Genomic DNA, 16,497 nt, shown 5'->3' on the forward strand with positions numbered 1-16,497 from the left:
GTGAATGGTTGTTGTTTTGGTTTTGTTTTCTTTGTTTTGTTTTTAACTCAAAGACTATTTTTTCAGTCTTCTCATCTTATCCTTCTCCAGGAAGAATTCACCGTAGTGCTAAAACCCCTTTTATCCAAAGCTGTATTTCCCAGAGGAAGAGAAATAACATAATAAAAGGTTTGATATGGGAGTGACACCACTTGAATGTGCTGCAGTGAGTCAGCCAGGCAGAAACATCACAACTGGTAGAGGTGAATTCCATGCCTGGAGGGTGCGATGGAGATGGCAGCATGAGCAACAGAGGTACAAGGTGAGTTGAGATACAGGCAGCAGCTGTAACTTGAACTCAACCATGTCGAAGGAAACATGAAACGGGGGCAATCCACTGGGTAAAGAGGACAACAAGGGCTAGTGGCTCAAGGCAAACGCAAGCAGGTGGGCCAAGAGCCCATCTAGAGTGGATTCCGGGGACTCCTACGCACAGCACATCAAGTTAAGGCAACTGGGGAAGTAATTTACACTCTGCAGCAGTCGGTGCTATGTTTTACTCAAATGCATCTGTGAATTATAACTTCAGACCCTCTTAAAATGGGTTTTCTGGCTTTTTTCCTTTTTGGCAGGGGGTAGTTTGGGGACTTTCTTTTTTAGGGGTGGGTGTTGTTTGGAGCTAATTCTGTCATACTTGGAAGATGTGAATGCTAAAAGTTTTCCCAAAAGTATACTTATTTACATAACTATGAGCTAAAAATGTATTCTGAAGGTTATTTAGTCCAGGCCTCTGGCCAGAAGAAGGGAAACCAAACAGTTTAAGAGGGCAGGTGTCTGTCTAAGCTATTGTTGAGAATCTCCAGGAATAGAGCTTTGCCCACCACCTCTGCTGGCCTGTCCTCATATTTACACTAGAATCACAAGCAAATGTGGTTTTCTGTTTCCTTGGGCCTCAATCAACACACTCTTATTCATATCCATTTCCACTGGTTAGCCTTCTGTGGACCAGACTTCCACTGCCCATTTTTCTTAGTCCAAATTATTTTTTCTGTTTGTCAGCTCATATTTTTCTGGCCTACTTTTCCAGGTTAAAAATACAATGCTATCAAGACTCTTCCCTTTATGCCATTCTGGACTGCTTGATCTACCAACAGGAGTGACAGAGGCTTTTTTTTTTTAAACCACCAGGTAACAACAAGCTACTAAGAATTTTTATGAAGCCTCCGCCTATGCCATTTCCAAGGTATAATAGGAAATTAGCTAGTCAGACAGAAAGGAGAGGAAGGGCAGGGAGTCAATGAAAGTGCAACGATGCTGATGCTATGATGAACAGACCAAGAGGATTGTGATACATTTGGGGAACTAACCTTTGGGAGAGTATAAGTGAATCAGAATGATAATGGGTAAAATAAATATAGCAGGAAGACTTCCCTGTGGCTCAAACAGTAAAGAATCTGCCTGCGATGCAAGAGACCAGGGTTCAATCCCTAGGTTGGGAAGTTCCTCTAGAGAAGGGAATGGCAATCCACTCCAGTATTCTAGCCTGGAGAGTTCCATGGACAGAGAAGCCTGGCGGGCTGCAGTCTGTGGGTTCGCAAACAGTCAGACATGACTGAGTGACTAACACACGTAACTTAACAGGGAGCTATTAGGAGAAGGAGGCAGAATGTCAGACCAGTTTCACAGAAGGGGGACTGAAATGTTTTAGCTCAGTGAAGACAGTACTCTTTCTCTTAGGTAGAAAAAGATAACTCAAGGAAATACTGAATACATGAATTTTATTTCCACTGAAGACATAACAAGAATAAATTAATTTATGTCATCAGAGAAAGCATTTTCATTAAATTTAAAAAAGAAATTCTGCCCAGAAAAAGTTATTAAATATTTAACATGGAATACTAAGAGAAGGGGGGTAAATAAATATGAAATTGCATTAGTTTATTCAGGCATCTTTTAAATGCAGGACAGATTCTTACACATGAAGGAGTATGTAAAGGATACACAGTTATTATTTTAATATTAAAAAAGAAGGAATTACAAGTCCAAGGCATGGCCTCAGGAATCATGCATGCAGCCTTCATTAGAATGCCAGCTTTGCAAATTCCTAGTGGGCCTCAGTTTTCACTCTTTAAAATGGAGAAAACAGCACCTACCTTATGGGTTTGTGAGGAAGAGTAAATGAATTAATGTGTGTAAAGAACTTAAATTAGGGCCTGACACAGAGTACGAGTTATGTGCGATTTTGCTCCTGTTTTTGTTGTTCTTACTGGTATTAGTAGGAAAGAGTCCAATGACACATTGCCAAAGACAAAAGATGATTATAGTTTCTGTGAATTGTAGGCAAGAATATGGTTATATTTGCCTCTTGCTTCCTCCTATGTTTGCCTTCAGCTCAATTCCAGGGCTAAAAGTCAAGAAATGCATATTCTTGTCCCTTCCTCCACTAACCAGATGTGTAGTATTTTAAGTCACTAGTTCACAATGTTCTGATTGTTTCAAATTCTATTAGTTTTCCACCGTCACTCAAACTTTTCTCCAATACTCCTTTTTCCCTAATCATCTTCTTCTTTCCCTATCTCCTGTTCCTCTTTCTCAGCCTTCTATCTCATTTTTATTATTACATATTCCAAACATCACAGCTTCTCTGAGGCCTCATTGTCCTTCCATCCTCCATCCCTATGGGTGCAAGACCCTCCAAAATTAATATCTGGCCCCATTGCAAATCAACATTACCTCTGTTTTAGGATGAAACACAACATTTTCTGTGTCATACAAACAGGGACTTTGTCCAAGATGAATAACACCCTGAGTCTAGGGGAGGAAGATGTGCCCATCATTTTTCTTTACTTCCAGCGACCTCTGGGAACATGGACAGCTCTCAGCTAACAATCAGAGAGGGGGAAGTGCCATCTCCAATGAAGAATTATTCTAATTCATGAAGCTCTACCTTTGCCTATACTTTGAGGAAGGAAATCAACATAGAGAGCTGAAGAAGGATAAACAATGTATAAAGCCCAAGGTGGGGGCAAAAAAGCTTTAAATGTTATTTGAAGTAGAACAATATAAATTGTGGTAGAAGATAGTTTATTATATCTATTTATTATATTATTTTTATCCCTAATCTAATCTGAATAAAAGTATAAGGGGCTTCCCTGGTGGATCAAATGATAAGGAATCTGCCTGGAATGCGGGAGACCCGGGTTCAATTCCTGGGTCAGGAAGATCCCCTGGAGAAGGAAATTGCAACCCACTCCAGTATTCTGACTTGCAAAACTCCATGGATAGAGTAGTCTGGCAAGTTATAGTCCATGGGGTCGCACAGAGTATAAGAGGCCAAAGGAAAAGAGATTAATAATCCATATATCAAAAAATTACCCATATAATGACAAAAACTAAACAATAAGGCATGTTCTGAACCTTATAAATGACTCATTTGAATATTAAAAGCAAAATTTTGTAAAGATTGATACCTACTCTGGTAAAGGGTTTTGGTGCTATTATTGACTTTTTAAAACCTGGCTGGCTGTTTCAAAATATTCCTGTGATGGTCTTAGCTTACAGGAAAATCACTAGGAGTTCTTCAGTAAATAAGTTTAATTCCCTGGTTTTCTTAAGTATGAAAGTTTTAAAAAGTCATTATTAATATTAGTTTAACTTTTTTCATATGTTTGAATATAACTGTGGTTCATTCTGATAGATATTTAAATAATAACTATTTATTATTTATTTTATAATAATAAAGTTTCATTAAATTAGTTACTCTTGGTAACTGTCAGAGCAGTCTTAGAGCAAGACTTAATATATTTTGTCTTTAATACAACCCCCAGGAACAGTTGGGGTTAAAGTTAATATGAAAGTGCTATTTTGCAAAAACCTCAAAAATCTCTAACATTATGCCTGATCAGAGAAAGTCAGTTGTCATAATTTAAGGATAAATTTTTCAAGTTTCTAAGGTCTTCTATAGAAAAATATATATGTATTTTTCTATATAAGAAAATATATTATATAGACTATTTTAAATCATAAAAAACATTATATTTTATTGATATGTTTAACCATGATTTTCAAGACTTCAAATAAAACCCTTCTCTATTTATATTATGTGATTTTCTTTTACATGTCATATTTTTGTGTATACATATCTGTTTATATACATGTACATTTATGTATCAAAAACAAATGTTTCATGATTTTTAAATATCTCAATACTTTATTTCACAGAAAGTTGATTCAATTTTTAAAAACAGGGGTTCATAAATGTATCCTCCTATACATGTAATTGTGAAATTGGGTCATGGAATACAATATATAACTTCTTATTTTTATAATGTCTTGATCTGGAAAAATTAAACATTTAATACCTTAAGCATCACATACAGTCATTTCAAATAAATAATTATATTGTTTGCAGGGGAAAAAAATCAATGTTGCACTCAAGATGAAAAGCTTAAGTTGGAAGGTAGTATCTTCCATACAGCAGCTATAGTTATATGCTGCCATGCCAGCTTTTTCCCTAAGGAGAGTCCAGGCATGCTTAATTATAGAGAGACATCATTACTTAGAAGAAAAACATGAGTCTTTCATTTCCTTGCCTCTGCTGGACTGGAGTGGTTCTTTCTGCTGAATCTAGCAATGTCTGAGTAACACCCAAGTTTAGCTGGCTCTACATACAAGACCACGTATTGTAAGGTAACAAACAACAGTTACTGTGATCAGTCCTGCTTCTGTTATGGATTGCCATCCACACAGAATTCATTATGTCTGTCATTAAACAAAGGGAGGACCCTCCTAATGTTAGGATGCTAGTGAAGCAACTGTTCTTCTTGGCAGTGCCTCTTCTAACTTCTGAACCACCGGATCCCTCCTGGGAATCAACCTGAGAAAGTGCTATTTGAAGCAGCACTTGTTCCCATAACGTGGCATCAGTGTCTTACTAAATACAGTTCAGACAGTTTTGAGCACAAGTGACTAGACAAGAGTCCAGGTCAGCACTTTGTGTCTTGCCAGGTCAGTCTTGTTTTCTTCCCACTTCTTTCCAATAATAGTGTTTCATATATACCAGAAACAGCATAGAGAAAATGTCTTTCTAACTCCAAGAACTACTCCCAAGTTCAATTTTAGGCAATGCATTGGGAAGCCAAATTCACTTATCCAGAAAGAGACACTACTTTCTCATTATGTAATTTCAATTAAGTGCCCAGTGTACCATCACCTATATCTTCAGCAGAATCATGTCTAACTCAGCAATTCTCACTTAGTATACTTAGGGGACCAGCCTGGGTCTTTACATTTGTGCTGAATCACCATGGACTTTGATAATTTTAATTAACTGTATCTCCTATAATCTGAAACAGATGGAAATTGGGTCACTTGTATTTGGAAACTAAGTATTTTCATTCACATGATCAAGAATTAGTTGTAATATTCTTTACATGCAAGATATTGGTTCTTTACTTCTGGTTGCAGCAGAGTAGAATCAACCTATTAAGCATAATATGAATAGAAGGCCAACAAAAAAAGCAAATACACAAGCATTATATAAACAGAGTGTGATGAATCCTGACAAGCTAATCCAATTCTTTATTATCATGACATTAGGAAATGGCACTAAATGTAAGAGTCTGCCACAATCGTCAATTCTGAAGGCTTTATTAAAAATCAGCCATTCAAATTGGCACCAAGTTGACAAGTAGGGAACACATTTTCAGCAGTTATCACCCGTCTGTTAAGTGAGACACACAGGTTTTGTCATGTAATGGATACAGCTGCCTGCTGGGACAAAAGACACACCTGCGCTCAAGTTTCATCTCTGCCATTGAGCTATGGAATATTTGGCAAGCTAGTTTTTCTAATACAATTTTCTCATCTGTACAATGGGCATTTTACAAAATCTATCAAGTGGGATGTTGCAGGAAAAAATAAGGTAAAACAGATAAAGTACACTGCACAATGCCTTTCACTTAGTAAGCATTAAATAGTAAGTATAATAAATGTGATTCCAAACAGAATGATTTTAAATTGTACTCAAATTCAAGAGGTGCTTATAGCATCAGTAAAGTAGGAGGGCCTAGTGTACCTTTTGAAATAATCTGATGCCTAATATTTTTTTGGGGGGGAAATCATGTTATTTATAGTTCAGAGAGTATAGCTTGACTAGAAATTTTTTTCCAATATCCACTCATTCAAGTATTTATTGAGCTTTTACAATACATTCATCATAAATTACCTAAAATACCAGTAGTTGAGTTGTTCTAATTGGAAAACATATATTGCTTGAATGTATTGGTAAGATTTTCACTCAAATAGATATAAATGTAAAATATGACCCTATGTTTTATTTCCAATATAAAGGCACAAGAAATTGGAAACCAGATTAAAAGTTGTGTAGGAATTGAAAACAATATCGCTCTCCTTTCTCTTAGATGCATTTATATATAAATACACTTGCTTCTTGGAAAGGTCACTGGATTTATTTTGCAAATATCTGACTCTTGGGCTAAAATTTGTAAATATGTATTTCCATTAAGGATTCCTTTGCAATTTGTTTGGTATATAATCAGTGCATTGGTATTCATTGAGAAGCATTCCATTCAATGCTTCTGAAGGATTTTTTTTTGGGGGGGTGGAGCTTATATACAGTACAGTACATAAATCTTAAGGGTATAATTCAGTGAATCTTTACTCATACATATGCCCATATAACCACCATCAAGATTATGTCAAAGGCTCCACTGTGTCCTCTTCTAGCTCAACACCACTGAAATGGAATCCTTATTCTGACCTCTATTACAGCAGATTTAGTTGTATCTGTTTTGAACTTCACATAAAGATAATCATATGATATATACTCATACAGTTGCTACCTTATGTTACTAATTCCATTTGTTTGGATTTTACATAGGAGGAACAAGGAGATCTTGAGCTCTTTAAGCAGTTTATCTATATTAATGTGTCAATATGTACTAAGGGAACTCTATCAAATCTCATACCTACTATTGGGTGTAAACAATCTAAAATTCAGAGAAAATGACTTCAAAGTAGATTTACAGAAACAAGTTTAACATTTTCACTATTCACATCCACAACATCCTAGAGCCACTACCCTACTGCCATTGGATACTTCTAAAGTTTCACGTTTTTCTGAGACTTTACATCTATCATCTACTCACAAACCTTCTGTGAGGTAGGTTAGCTGGAGTTCACAATCCGTAGTAGCCTGATCAGATGTTTCTCGAAGTGCAGTATTGGAAACTGAACTTAGAACATCAGCAGCCTTACTCTACTTTTATCAGAACTTAGAAGCAATGCCACATCTGGAATTCAGCTCTTCAGATGCCACTCCACCTTCTGTTTACATACACTGTGTAAACAATAACACTGTTGGAAAAGAATCTGATAGAGCACTGTAGACATTCCATAGTCAAGTGGAAACGCATGGAATCCAGGCTTAAGAGTGAAAACCAAAAAGCCATGCAATTTCTGAAGAGCTCTAAAGCAACTAACCAAAATAACTTTTCTCCCCCTAAAACTTAATTCAGACATTTTAAGACTTACTACTCAGCAAGGACTACACTTACCAATTTCTACACTTCCAAGTAACAGCAAGAAACTGAGCCATACAATCATAGAGAAGTACACAAGGAAAAAGTAAAAAAGCTCTATGTAATACTGTGATGCATAACAAACTAAAATCCTTTAGAATGCAAAAATGATTTATGCTGAATTATGTCAAATACTTGTGCAATTTTTGAAAGTACAGTTTGCCTAACAACTTCTAATAATAGGTTTATCATCTCCATAACAAAACAAAACCTGAATAACTACAGTAAGGCCTAATTTTCAGTGTATATTTAAAGGAGTTAGCCCTACGAACACAGCAGTCACCAAATGCTCACTGAGAAAGTAATAAGGAATGTGAGTCCTGTTTTCAGAAACCAGTGTGGCTCAAGGTTCTAATACTCAGAATGCAGCTAAGAATAAGAGAAATATTATTACTACCTGTCCTTCTGTAGTCAATCAGAAATTTCTTAACTAATCATTTAATTATCAAATTTAATTTAATGCTATCCAAAACTGGAACATGATGTTACTAGTATATATGATTTTACACTAAAAATATAATCTGTTCATGCAACTATAAGAAATCTTTCTTGAGTTTTTAGAAGTTCAAGTATATTAGCTAACTTCTCTGTAACATACAGACAAATAACTTACAGATGAACCTCAAAGACCAATTATAAATAAGATAGATTCATTAGATACCTATAAATTAGGATAAATATTGTAAAAAATCACTAAGGGATTAGGATGGATAAAAGTATTTATGTAGAAAATGACAGTTTTTACAAATGCTTTTGTGTTACAGATTCACTTAATTATAATAAAATTTCTCAAGTAGAATATGTTTTAAATATTTTTAATTACAGCCAGACATGGGTAACATTAGAGCACAGCTGTGTAAAACAGAAATAAAGGTTCCCTGTGTTTACTCTTTGCTTTTCTTTGTAAGTTGAAACTTGAGGGCGAATCAAGCAAGGATCATTATTACATTAAAATTCCTTTTAAATTAAAAAAAAAGAAGTTCCATATTTGAATTCTCAGTGCCTACTCAATGGCTCAGCAGGTAAAGTATCTGCCTGCAATGCAGGAGACACAGGAGACAGGGGTTCGATCCCTGGGTGGAGAAGATCCCCTGGAGGAAGAAATGGCACCCCACTCCAGTATTCTTTGAAGAAGGAAATGGCTACCCACTCCACTATTCTCACCTGGAAAATTCCATGGACAGACCATGGGGTTGCAAAGAATTGGACATGACTGAGCGACTAACACACACACCGGTACTGTTGCCTGAAAAACTCTCTTGGACAAAGAAACCTGGTGGGCTACAGGCTATGGGGTTGCAGAGGTGGACACAGCTGAGCATGCACGCATATATTTGAGTTTTACTTGACAGTAGCCCTGAAGAAAGTGGTATCAGTAGAAGTAGTGGTGCTAGTGGTAGTGGTGATAACAGTAACAAAAATAACAAGTGGTACTTTAGAATATTTACTATGTGCCGCAAACTGTGCTAAGAGCTTTACAAGAACTGAACTGCTTGCTTCTGAGAAGAGCTCTTTGAAGCAGGTACTATTATACCATTTTTACAGATGACAGTATTGAGGAATAAAGTTTGAGTAATTCAATCTTTATACTACAAAAGCATCTCAGCATAGTTAAACTAACACATTCCACTTCATTTGTGGCATTCTAAAATGGTCAGTTTTGATTACTATTTTATAGCCAAGATAAGCTTTTTTTGATAGATCAGACAGATGACTTTCATTGTTATGCTTCAAAAGCTTCTCAGAACATTTTATCTAAATCAAAATTACGAATTTCTCCATTCCCCTCGAAGTTTTTTCAGCACAGGTGATCCACCTTTCCTCTGATGGTAGACTTCAAACAAAACTCTGGCAAAAATCTCTGAATTATTTTTGTCCAGTACTTACCTATATAGTAACTACTTAATTTTTTTAACCTTATGAAGATTATATCTATGTAGTATTTCCCTTTATTGGAGCAGTTAAAATACTGAAAGCCTAAAATCTATCTATCTATCTACATATATATATCACAAGGAAGGCATATTGAGCAAGGTCCTTGGGCATATAGTTAAATAGGGCACTATCAATGGGGTCCAGAAGCCTACAGATTCAATGGGCATATCTGAAAGAAATCACATAATAATCCACATAAAGGGTTCAGATAATGCATTTTACAGGTAGAACCAAAGTGTTCCAAACAAGTGGCCTCAGAGTTCTATACAGAACCAAACTTACAAAAATTCTAACTTCCTCAGAAAAAGAATCTTGCTTCCCTCTCTATCCCCTGGTTCAGTCTACAGTTTGCGTGTGCATGTAGACACTCAAAACATTTGTGTGTGCTTAACAAATGTTGTTGAGTGACAAACAGAAAATAATGCTTTTCTCTGGCCTCCTATCAATCTGTTCTCTACACTATAGTCAGAGTGATCATTCTGAAATGTAAATTTGATAATGATGTCCTCCCCCTTACCTTCCACACTAAACTCCTTCCATTGTTTTTCCATCATTTTTTCAATAAAGACTAAAATTCTCAACACTGTGTTGGAAGGCCTTACAGGACCTGGCCCTACTGCACTAAGAGTTCCATATTCAAGGGCCTTCCCTTAGTTTCCTGAATGTGCCATGTCAGCTCCTACACCAGGCTGTGACTTAACATTTCTCCTGTGTCTTTACCTGGCTAATTCCTTATCTCTCAGATTTTTGTTTAAGTATCACCCCTCAGGAAAACTTTTTTTGATTAATTCAGTTCATACAATTTTAAGTTCTCATAGTACAACGTACTTGTCCTTCAAAATATATACTATTGTTTAAAGTTTTCATGTATTTACTTTTTTAATTACTGAGCCTCCTCACTGGAATGTGAGGCTTTTACCTTCCTATGAAAGTAGGAACTATTTCTAAGAGTTTACTCACCGTTGTATCACTTAGGCCTATGATTCAGGCATATGCAAAGCACTTAATACTTGTTGGATAAAGAAAAAAATGAATGAATGAGTGAATATGGTTGTCTATCTGGCAACATTCATAAAGTCATAGAAAGCAGAGGCTTCATTAAGTGATATCTATCACACTGTCATGTTCAGTAATATTAAGCAATCAGCCATCACAAGCCACTTGTGTTTCAGGCTATTTAAACAGAAGAAGTGAATAAAATTGATACTCAGTCTAGTATGACATTTTCGTATAAGTGGCTCTAAAATGCATAAAACCTAGACTTGGAAATAATGAAATGTATAAGTTAAGTTCTCATTGATCAGCTTTTTATTCTCATTTTTAACTGGGTGGCCACAGAATTCACTAATTCTTTCAAGCTGCTAGGAAACTATTAGTGATCTTAAGTAGAAACTTATTAAATAATAATGATCCCAGGACACTTAAGATGGGTATGATTCACTGAAAAAGCTATGTATCCCATAAACATCCATCATATACATTAGTTCTGTGTGTGTGTGTGTGTGTGTGTGTGTGTGTGTGTGTGTATTCTCTTGAATAATCACTGGACCTGAAAAAATGATCAAATCTAATAAAATGGAAAGCGTATTCAGCAGTCATGATAAATACAGGGTTTGAGAGTAAGAGGGTTGGTCCCAGGCTCTTCCACTAACCTGATCATGACACGTAACCTTTCTGTTTTCTCTTTCCATCACCACATGAATAAATAAATAAAACTTGTCAGGCTATCTGAACAAATGAGTAAGGATAAAAGTGAGGTCATTAAATGAAAATATTCTAGAAATCCATAGGTGCATAAGTTGTTTAAAGGCACTCTAGAAAGAAGAGAATATTCCTAAATTTTCTTTTTAATAATTCTTACTGTATTTGGAATACAAAGGTAACTAAAATATTAGACTTTTTATCAAGTTTAAAAAATTGTAGTTGGGACCAGATATAATTTGAAAATTATTTAATGTTTGTTGTTAATCTTTTTCTCCAAATTTTTTCAAATGATTATGGGTTTGTTTTTAAATCACCATGTTTTTTTTTTTAATGTGGCAATCAGTGTAAATACTGGCTACATGCAGGGCTTTGTTTATATTTCATCTGAATACAAATCATCTATCCCTAGCCATCAATACATGATTGGTGTTGGGAGAGGCATCCATTCTCGATTAATTATTTAATAGTCACTTGACACACATGAAACAGAGAAAATAAGCAAAATGGAGCCAATCTTTCTAGGGAGACTGGCTCTGCCTTTATCACTCCATTTTCCATTTCAGAGATATGCAATTCTGCTTCTCTTCAAAATATTACTTTTGCCATGCTTTCTCCACTCTTAACTGTTCCTGATTATGCACATCCCTGGATTCCTACGTTAAAAATGCACAGAAAAATAAAAATTTTCATTTAAAACACCCTCCCACACAGAACAAGCTGTCATTGTGTCATATTCGTTTCCTAATTTAAGGAAGGAAGTTATATTTCATGTGTTCTTCCTTAAATTGTCTGCTTTGTATTTTAAAGCAGCATTGGGGTATTTAAAGCAATGTGTCCCATAAAATAACGTCCATCTTTTATTCATTTCTATGTATCAGTGCAGAGGTATGCAACTTCAAATTATATTATAGCAAACCATCAAATGTAGCTAACTTATTTATGGCTTACAATCAAGTTAGATTTGGTAGAGAAAAAAGCATATACTGTTTCATTTTTCATAAAACATAACTATAAAACCTGATGTTAAATCCATGGAAATTTACTGATCAAGCTAAAGTGTGGTATAGGCCATGGGATACACAGTCCTCTATAATTATTTAAGCCAAAATACATGAAAACAAAAACCTTCATGGAGGCAGAAAGCAGTACAGTCACACCTTACTTTTTTTTTCATAAAACCATGAAGGCTATAGAACTCCTAATGACTAGATTTTTTTCCCCCTGTCTGTTGTTTAAACAATTACAAATTTTATCGAGTCTTCATTTCTCTTAAAGTCAGGTAAGAGAGAACTGCCAAGTCTAGTAAGATTTACAAGGGCTAGTTCCCCTTAGCAGTGTCAGCAATAAAAAACAACAAAAAAAGTCCAGAAGATATTATACAATAAAATACAGCCATACATAGAGTTTTTGTCTCTAAAGCTTTCAAAATAAGCTTTAATAATTCACCTCTAAAAAACAGCCATAAATGCCATTTATCCATATGTTGTTGATTGTCTTGATTTGACCCAAAAGCTATCTACTTTAAACCCTGACATCTCTCCTGCTCAGCCATGGATACATTCATATTTCTTTTTCATATCGTTCACTTTTTGTTCACAGGCTTTCCTATATCTATACAACAATATTTTTCCTTGGTCATTGTTATGTAGCAACATTGGAAAAATACATTGATGACTGAATTTTATGTATAAAAGGGAGAAAATTAAACTTAGAGGTATGAGGGTTTTTTTTTTTTTTAATTCCACAGTTTCAATCCCTAAGAACAACAACTTGGCCTCCACTACTCAGATAAATATCATTAGCTGAATATCCTTGGAAAATCTCTTGCAATGCTTCATATGCATCCCCTGTTTATTAGCCTGCAGACGCTTCCCAGTCCAACGTCTAAATCTCTCTACTATTTACCTTCCCAAGTCATCTGATTAAGAAATATGCTATTTAATCTCTAACTCTTCTAAACATGAGCTGACCTCTCTCCCACTTCAAGAAACCACAGAAATAATTGATTAAACCAACAAATGTTGGACATAGCCAAAGAAACTACCATTAATTCCAAGAACCCTCCTCCTAATCAAGAAATCTTGCACAAGTCCTGCCCTACTCCACCCCCCTTTCCCCACAGGAGCAGGACTGGCCACTCTACTTGTAAAAGGCACAGCTGTGTCTATGAATCCTGTCTCCCTTGCCCATTACCAACTATGTGGGGATTCTCAACCATGGTCAATTTCTCTTGACTTCATTTTTCACCAAACATATGCCCAATCTGCATCTTACGGGGGAAATCTGTGTATTACAGACAGTGGTGACAGAGGAAAAGCACATTATATGTTCTGGTGGGCCCCAGTCCAGTGAAGAGAGGAAACGGCTTGGCAAAGAACCCGAGGACTGAAGAAGAGAGGTCATTTTACTTGCCACTTGGAAGGAAGTAGGACTAGTGGAAAGGGCTCCGGGAGGAAACTGAACCTGAAAATGGGGAATGCTCAACCTTTCCCAAGAGGCCACGGGAGGGGCTGTGGGAGGTAAGAGGGCGGAGAGGCCCGAAACAGGTTTTCACCTGGACCCTACGCGACACAAGCTCTCCAGAGAAGGAAGCCCGCATGCACAGGCCCCGGCCTGCCTCGCCCTTCCTCCCCGTACCCTGCCCAGGCCAAGGCCCCAGGGCTCCAGCGTCATCGGGCCTTACCTTGGCTGCAGTCCTTGCCACGGAAGCCAGTTCGCGAGCAGTCGCACACCGCCTGGTCGTCCACTACGGAACACACGCCCCCGTTGAGGCACACGCCGCCCTCGCCCTCCTCGCCCGCTTCGCACGGGCTCCCGCCGCCGCTGTTGGGCGGCTCGTCGTCCAGCTTGACCTCGCCGCTGTCCACGGGCAGGGCCAGAGAGGAGTTGACCCGCACGTCGCGGATCCAGCCTTTGAAGGGCTCTCGCTCCCGCACGGAGGCCAGCGTGAGCTTGAGAGCCGCGGCGCGCAGTTCCGGGGGAAGCCCCCCGACGAAGAGGCCGCTGAACACCGTCATGTCCCGGCGCTTGGACTTGACCTCCACCCACTTGGCCTCCACCTGGTCGATGAAGAGCGTGGTGTTGCGGAACTGCCGGCGGATCCGCACGTTGTGCCACGCGCCGTCGTTGACCGGCGTGTCCGTCAGGAGCGTGGCGGGCTCGGCGCAGAAGATGGAGAAGCTGAGCTGCAGACGGCCGCCGCGCGTCAGGATGAGCTCCAGGAAGTCGCAGAAGCCCTCGTCGTCGAAGTAGAGCACTAGGCCCCGGGCGCTGCGCGTCTTCAGCTGGAAGCTCATCTCGCTCTCGCAGCAGGCGTTCCACTTGGGGAAGCGCGTCCACTGGCCCTCAGCACCCGGGAACTCCAGCCCGCTGCCCAGCTCCGCCCAGCAGCCCAGGAGCAGCAGCGAGAGGCACAGGAGAAAGCAGCCCCCGCGCTGGAGAAGCGCCGTCCCCATGCTCGGGGCTGGGGTGCGGCGGGGGGGTGCCGGGGCCGACAGGGTCAAAATGATCTTGGACACCGTGATGCAGAAATCGGGGTCCGGAAAGAAGTCGGGTAAGGGGACGGGCAGGAGTGGGAGGAATGTCCCCTCCTTTATCTAGCTCTTTTTTTCTTCTTCTTCTTCCAGCAACCCCTCCCTCTCTCCCTATAGTCCCCTCCCAACTGGAAAACGTAGACCCCAGTAGCACAGGGCAGCCACAGAACTTCCGGACCAAAGGGAGGATACACTTTGGAAGCAACCTTCTGGAAAAAGGTGTCAACAGAAAATCAAGGGAAATCACGCATCCATTTGAGTCCGATGAACTAGTCCAAGGGCATTGGTGGGGTCGACAGAGACTTCACTCTTCAAATACCATTATCTGCCAGGTATCAGCAGTGGTACCAGGCAAAAGGGAAACGGTTAGAGTCAGGTAAAAAGCAAACACTTTCCAGGGAAGTAAGATGCCAGCAAAGAACCAGGATCCTTGAATGCTTGGTAACACCTCAGGTGTTTCTCCTCCAGGTGCAGTGTCCAAACCAGTAAGGCACCACTTATCAACCCGAGTAGCTTCAAAGGCCTGCGTCTTCTGCCATTATCATAGACTTCCAGTATCTCTGTAGCCAAAGCAGAATTCCTTGCACATGGCCTCAGGGCTTTACTTCTCTTTTTCCCTCCCCAACAATAGGGTTCAAACACTGAAGCTGTGAAATAGCCAGAAGCTGTTAGAGGTGGAAAACACACCAGCTCCTCTTCTCTCCTCTCCGTCTCTGCAAGGCCAAGCTAACATGCCAGTGTATCAATTGGTCGTGTGTTGGTGATGCATTTTGGTTTTATTTTGTCTTTTTATAAGGACCCAGAAATCTGCAGAGAATTAAAATAAAAATTAAGTTCTAAAGTCTGAGTATCATATAATCATTATTCAACCCAGAAATCAGGTATATAATTGCTGTTATTAGCAAGTCAGAGTTAACCTTATTGGAAGGAACTTATTTGTCCTGATCTATAAGTAAGAAGAACTAATGTCTCCTAATAGTTAATATCACACTCTTACAATCAGCCAGTACCACACCCTTGTAGTTTATTGTAACCATTAATAGGTAACCCTCCCAAATTTTTTCTTTTAAATAGAAATTTGGTTAATGTTAGATTTTAATGTTTCTGAGAAAGTTTAAAATATGTGAAAAGAAGAGGGGAGAGAAAGACTTTGTTAGAAACTTCTGCTTATATGTGCACTGGTTATATAGACAATAAAAATACAGCTTATTTAAATCTCAGTTAATAGCTGATTTTACAACAGGCAAAGCATACCAAACTTGACTGGAAGCTGCCAGCATGGATTTGTGTAGCATTCCTACTCTTATTTTTCTTAGAGAGAGAAGAACGCTGATGGTTGTTTGGGATTCTTAAATTTCAAATGAGTATTTTCTTCCTTTTTATTGAAGGAATCATTCACTATAAGAGAAAATACCTCACTGGAGTCAGATGTCAGTTTTCGGCAGCATTTGTGTCTCAACTGCCATAATATTAACTCCTCTAAAGTCAAGTATTTAATATTTTGCCTAACAGTGCAGTGATCTTAACTCCTCTTCAAGTCCTTTCTGGCTGTCAGCTCTTAGAATTTGTGTGGTTAGAATAGCTACTGTGTCACCTTAGCTGCTATGGCTCGAGGAAGCTCACATTTAAAATCATATCTTTGAATTACTCACTATACTATTAAGTCATCTCTCTTTATTCAACTCTAATCTGACAGGTTCTTGTAATGGTATAGAACTCATATATAGTGAATTGTTTTTCAGTCT

At 38.3% G+C, this 16,497-nt stretch overlaps 1 protein-coding gene across 27 annotated transcripts in view; it reads right to left on the bottom strand.

The window, feature by feature from the left end:
* The window catches only part of NRXN1 (neurexin 1), a 1,214,076-nt gene that overhangs the window by 1,195,297 nt on the left and 2,282 nt on the right, over window positions 1-16,497 (bottom strand). For all 27 annotated transcript variants that reach the window (XM_027555248.1, XM_027555233.1, XM_027555254.1 and 24 more), the window contains exon 2: window positions 13,903-15,559. In XM_027555248.1, coding sequence (XP_027411049.1) covers window positions 13,903-14,674 — 772 coding nt within the window. In that variant the 5' untranslated portion in view covers window positions 14,675-15,559. The remainder of the gene's footprint in view (window positions 1-13,902; window positions 15,560-16,497) is intronic.

Source organism: Bos indicus x Bos taurus, chromosome 11 (genome assembly GCF_003369695.1).
Source record: "Bos indicus x Bos taurus breed Angus x Brahman F1 hybrid chromosome 11, Bos_hybrid_MaternalHap_v2.0, whole genome shotgun sequence".
Lineage (NCBI taxonomy): Eukaryota > Metazoa > Chordata > Mammalia > Artiodactyla > Bovidae > Bos > Bos indicus x Bos taurus.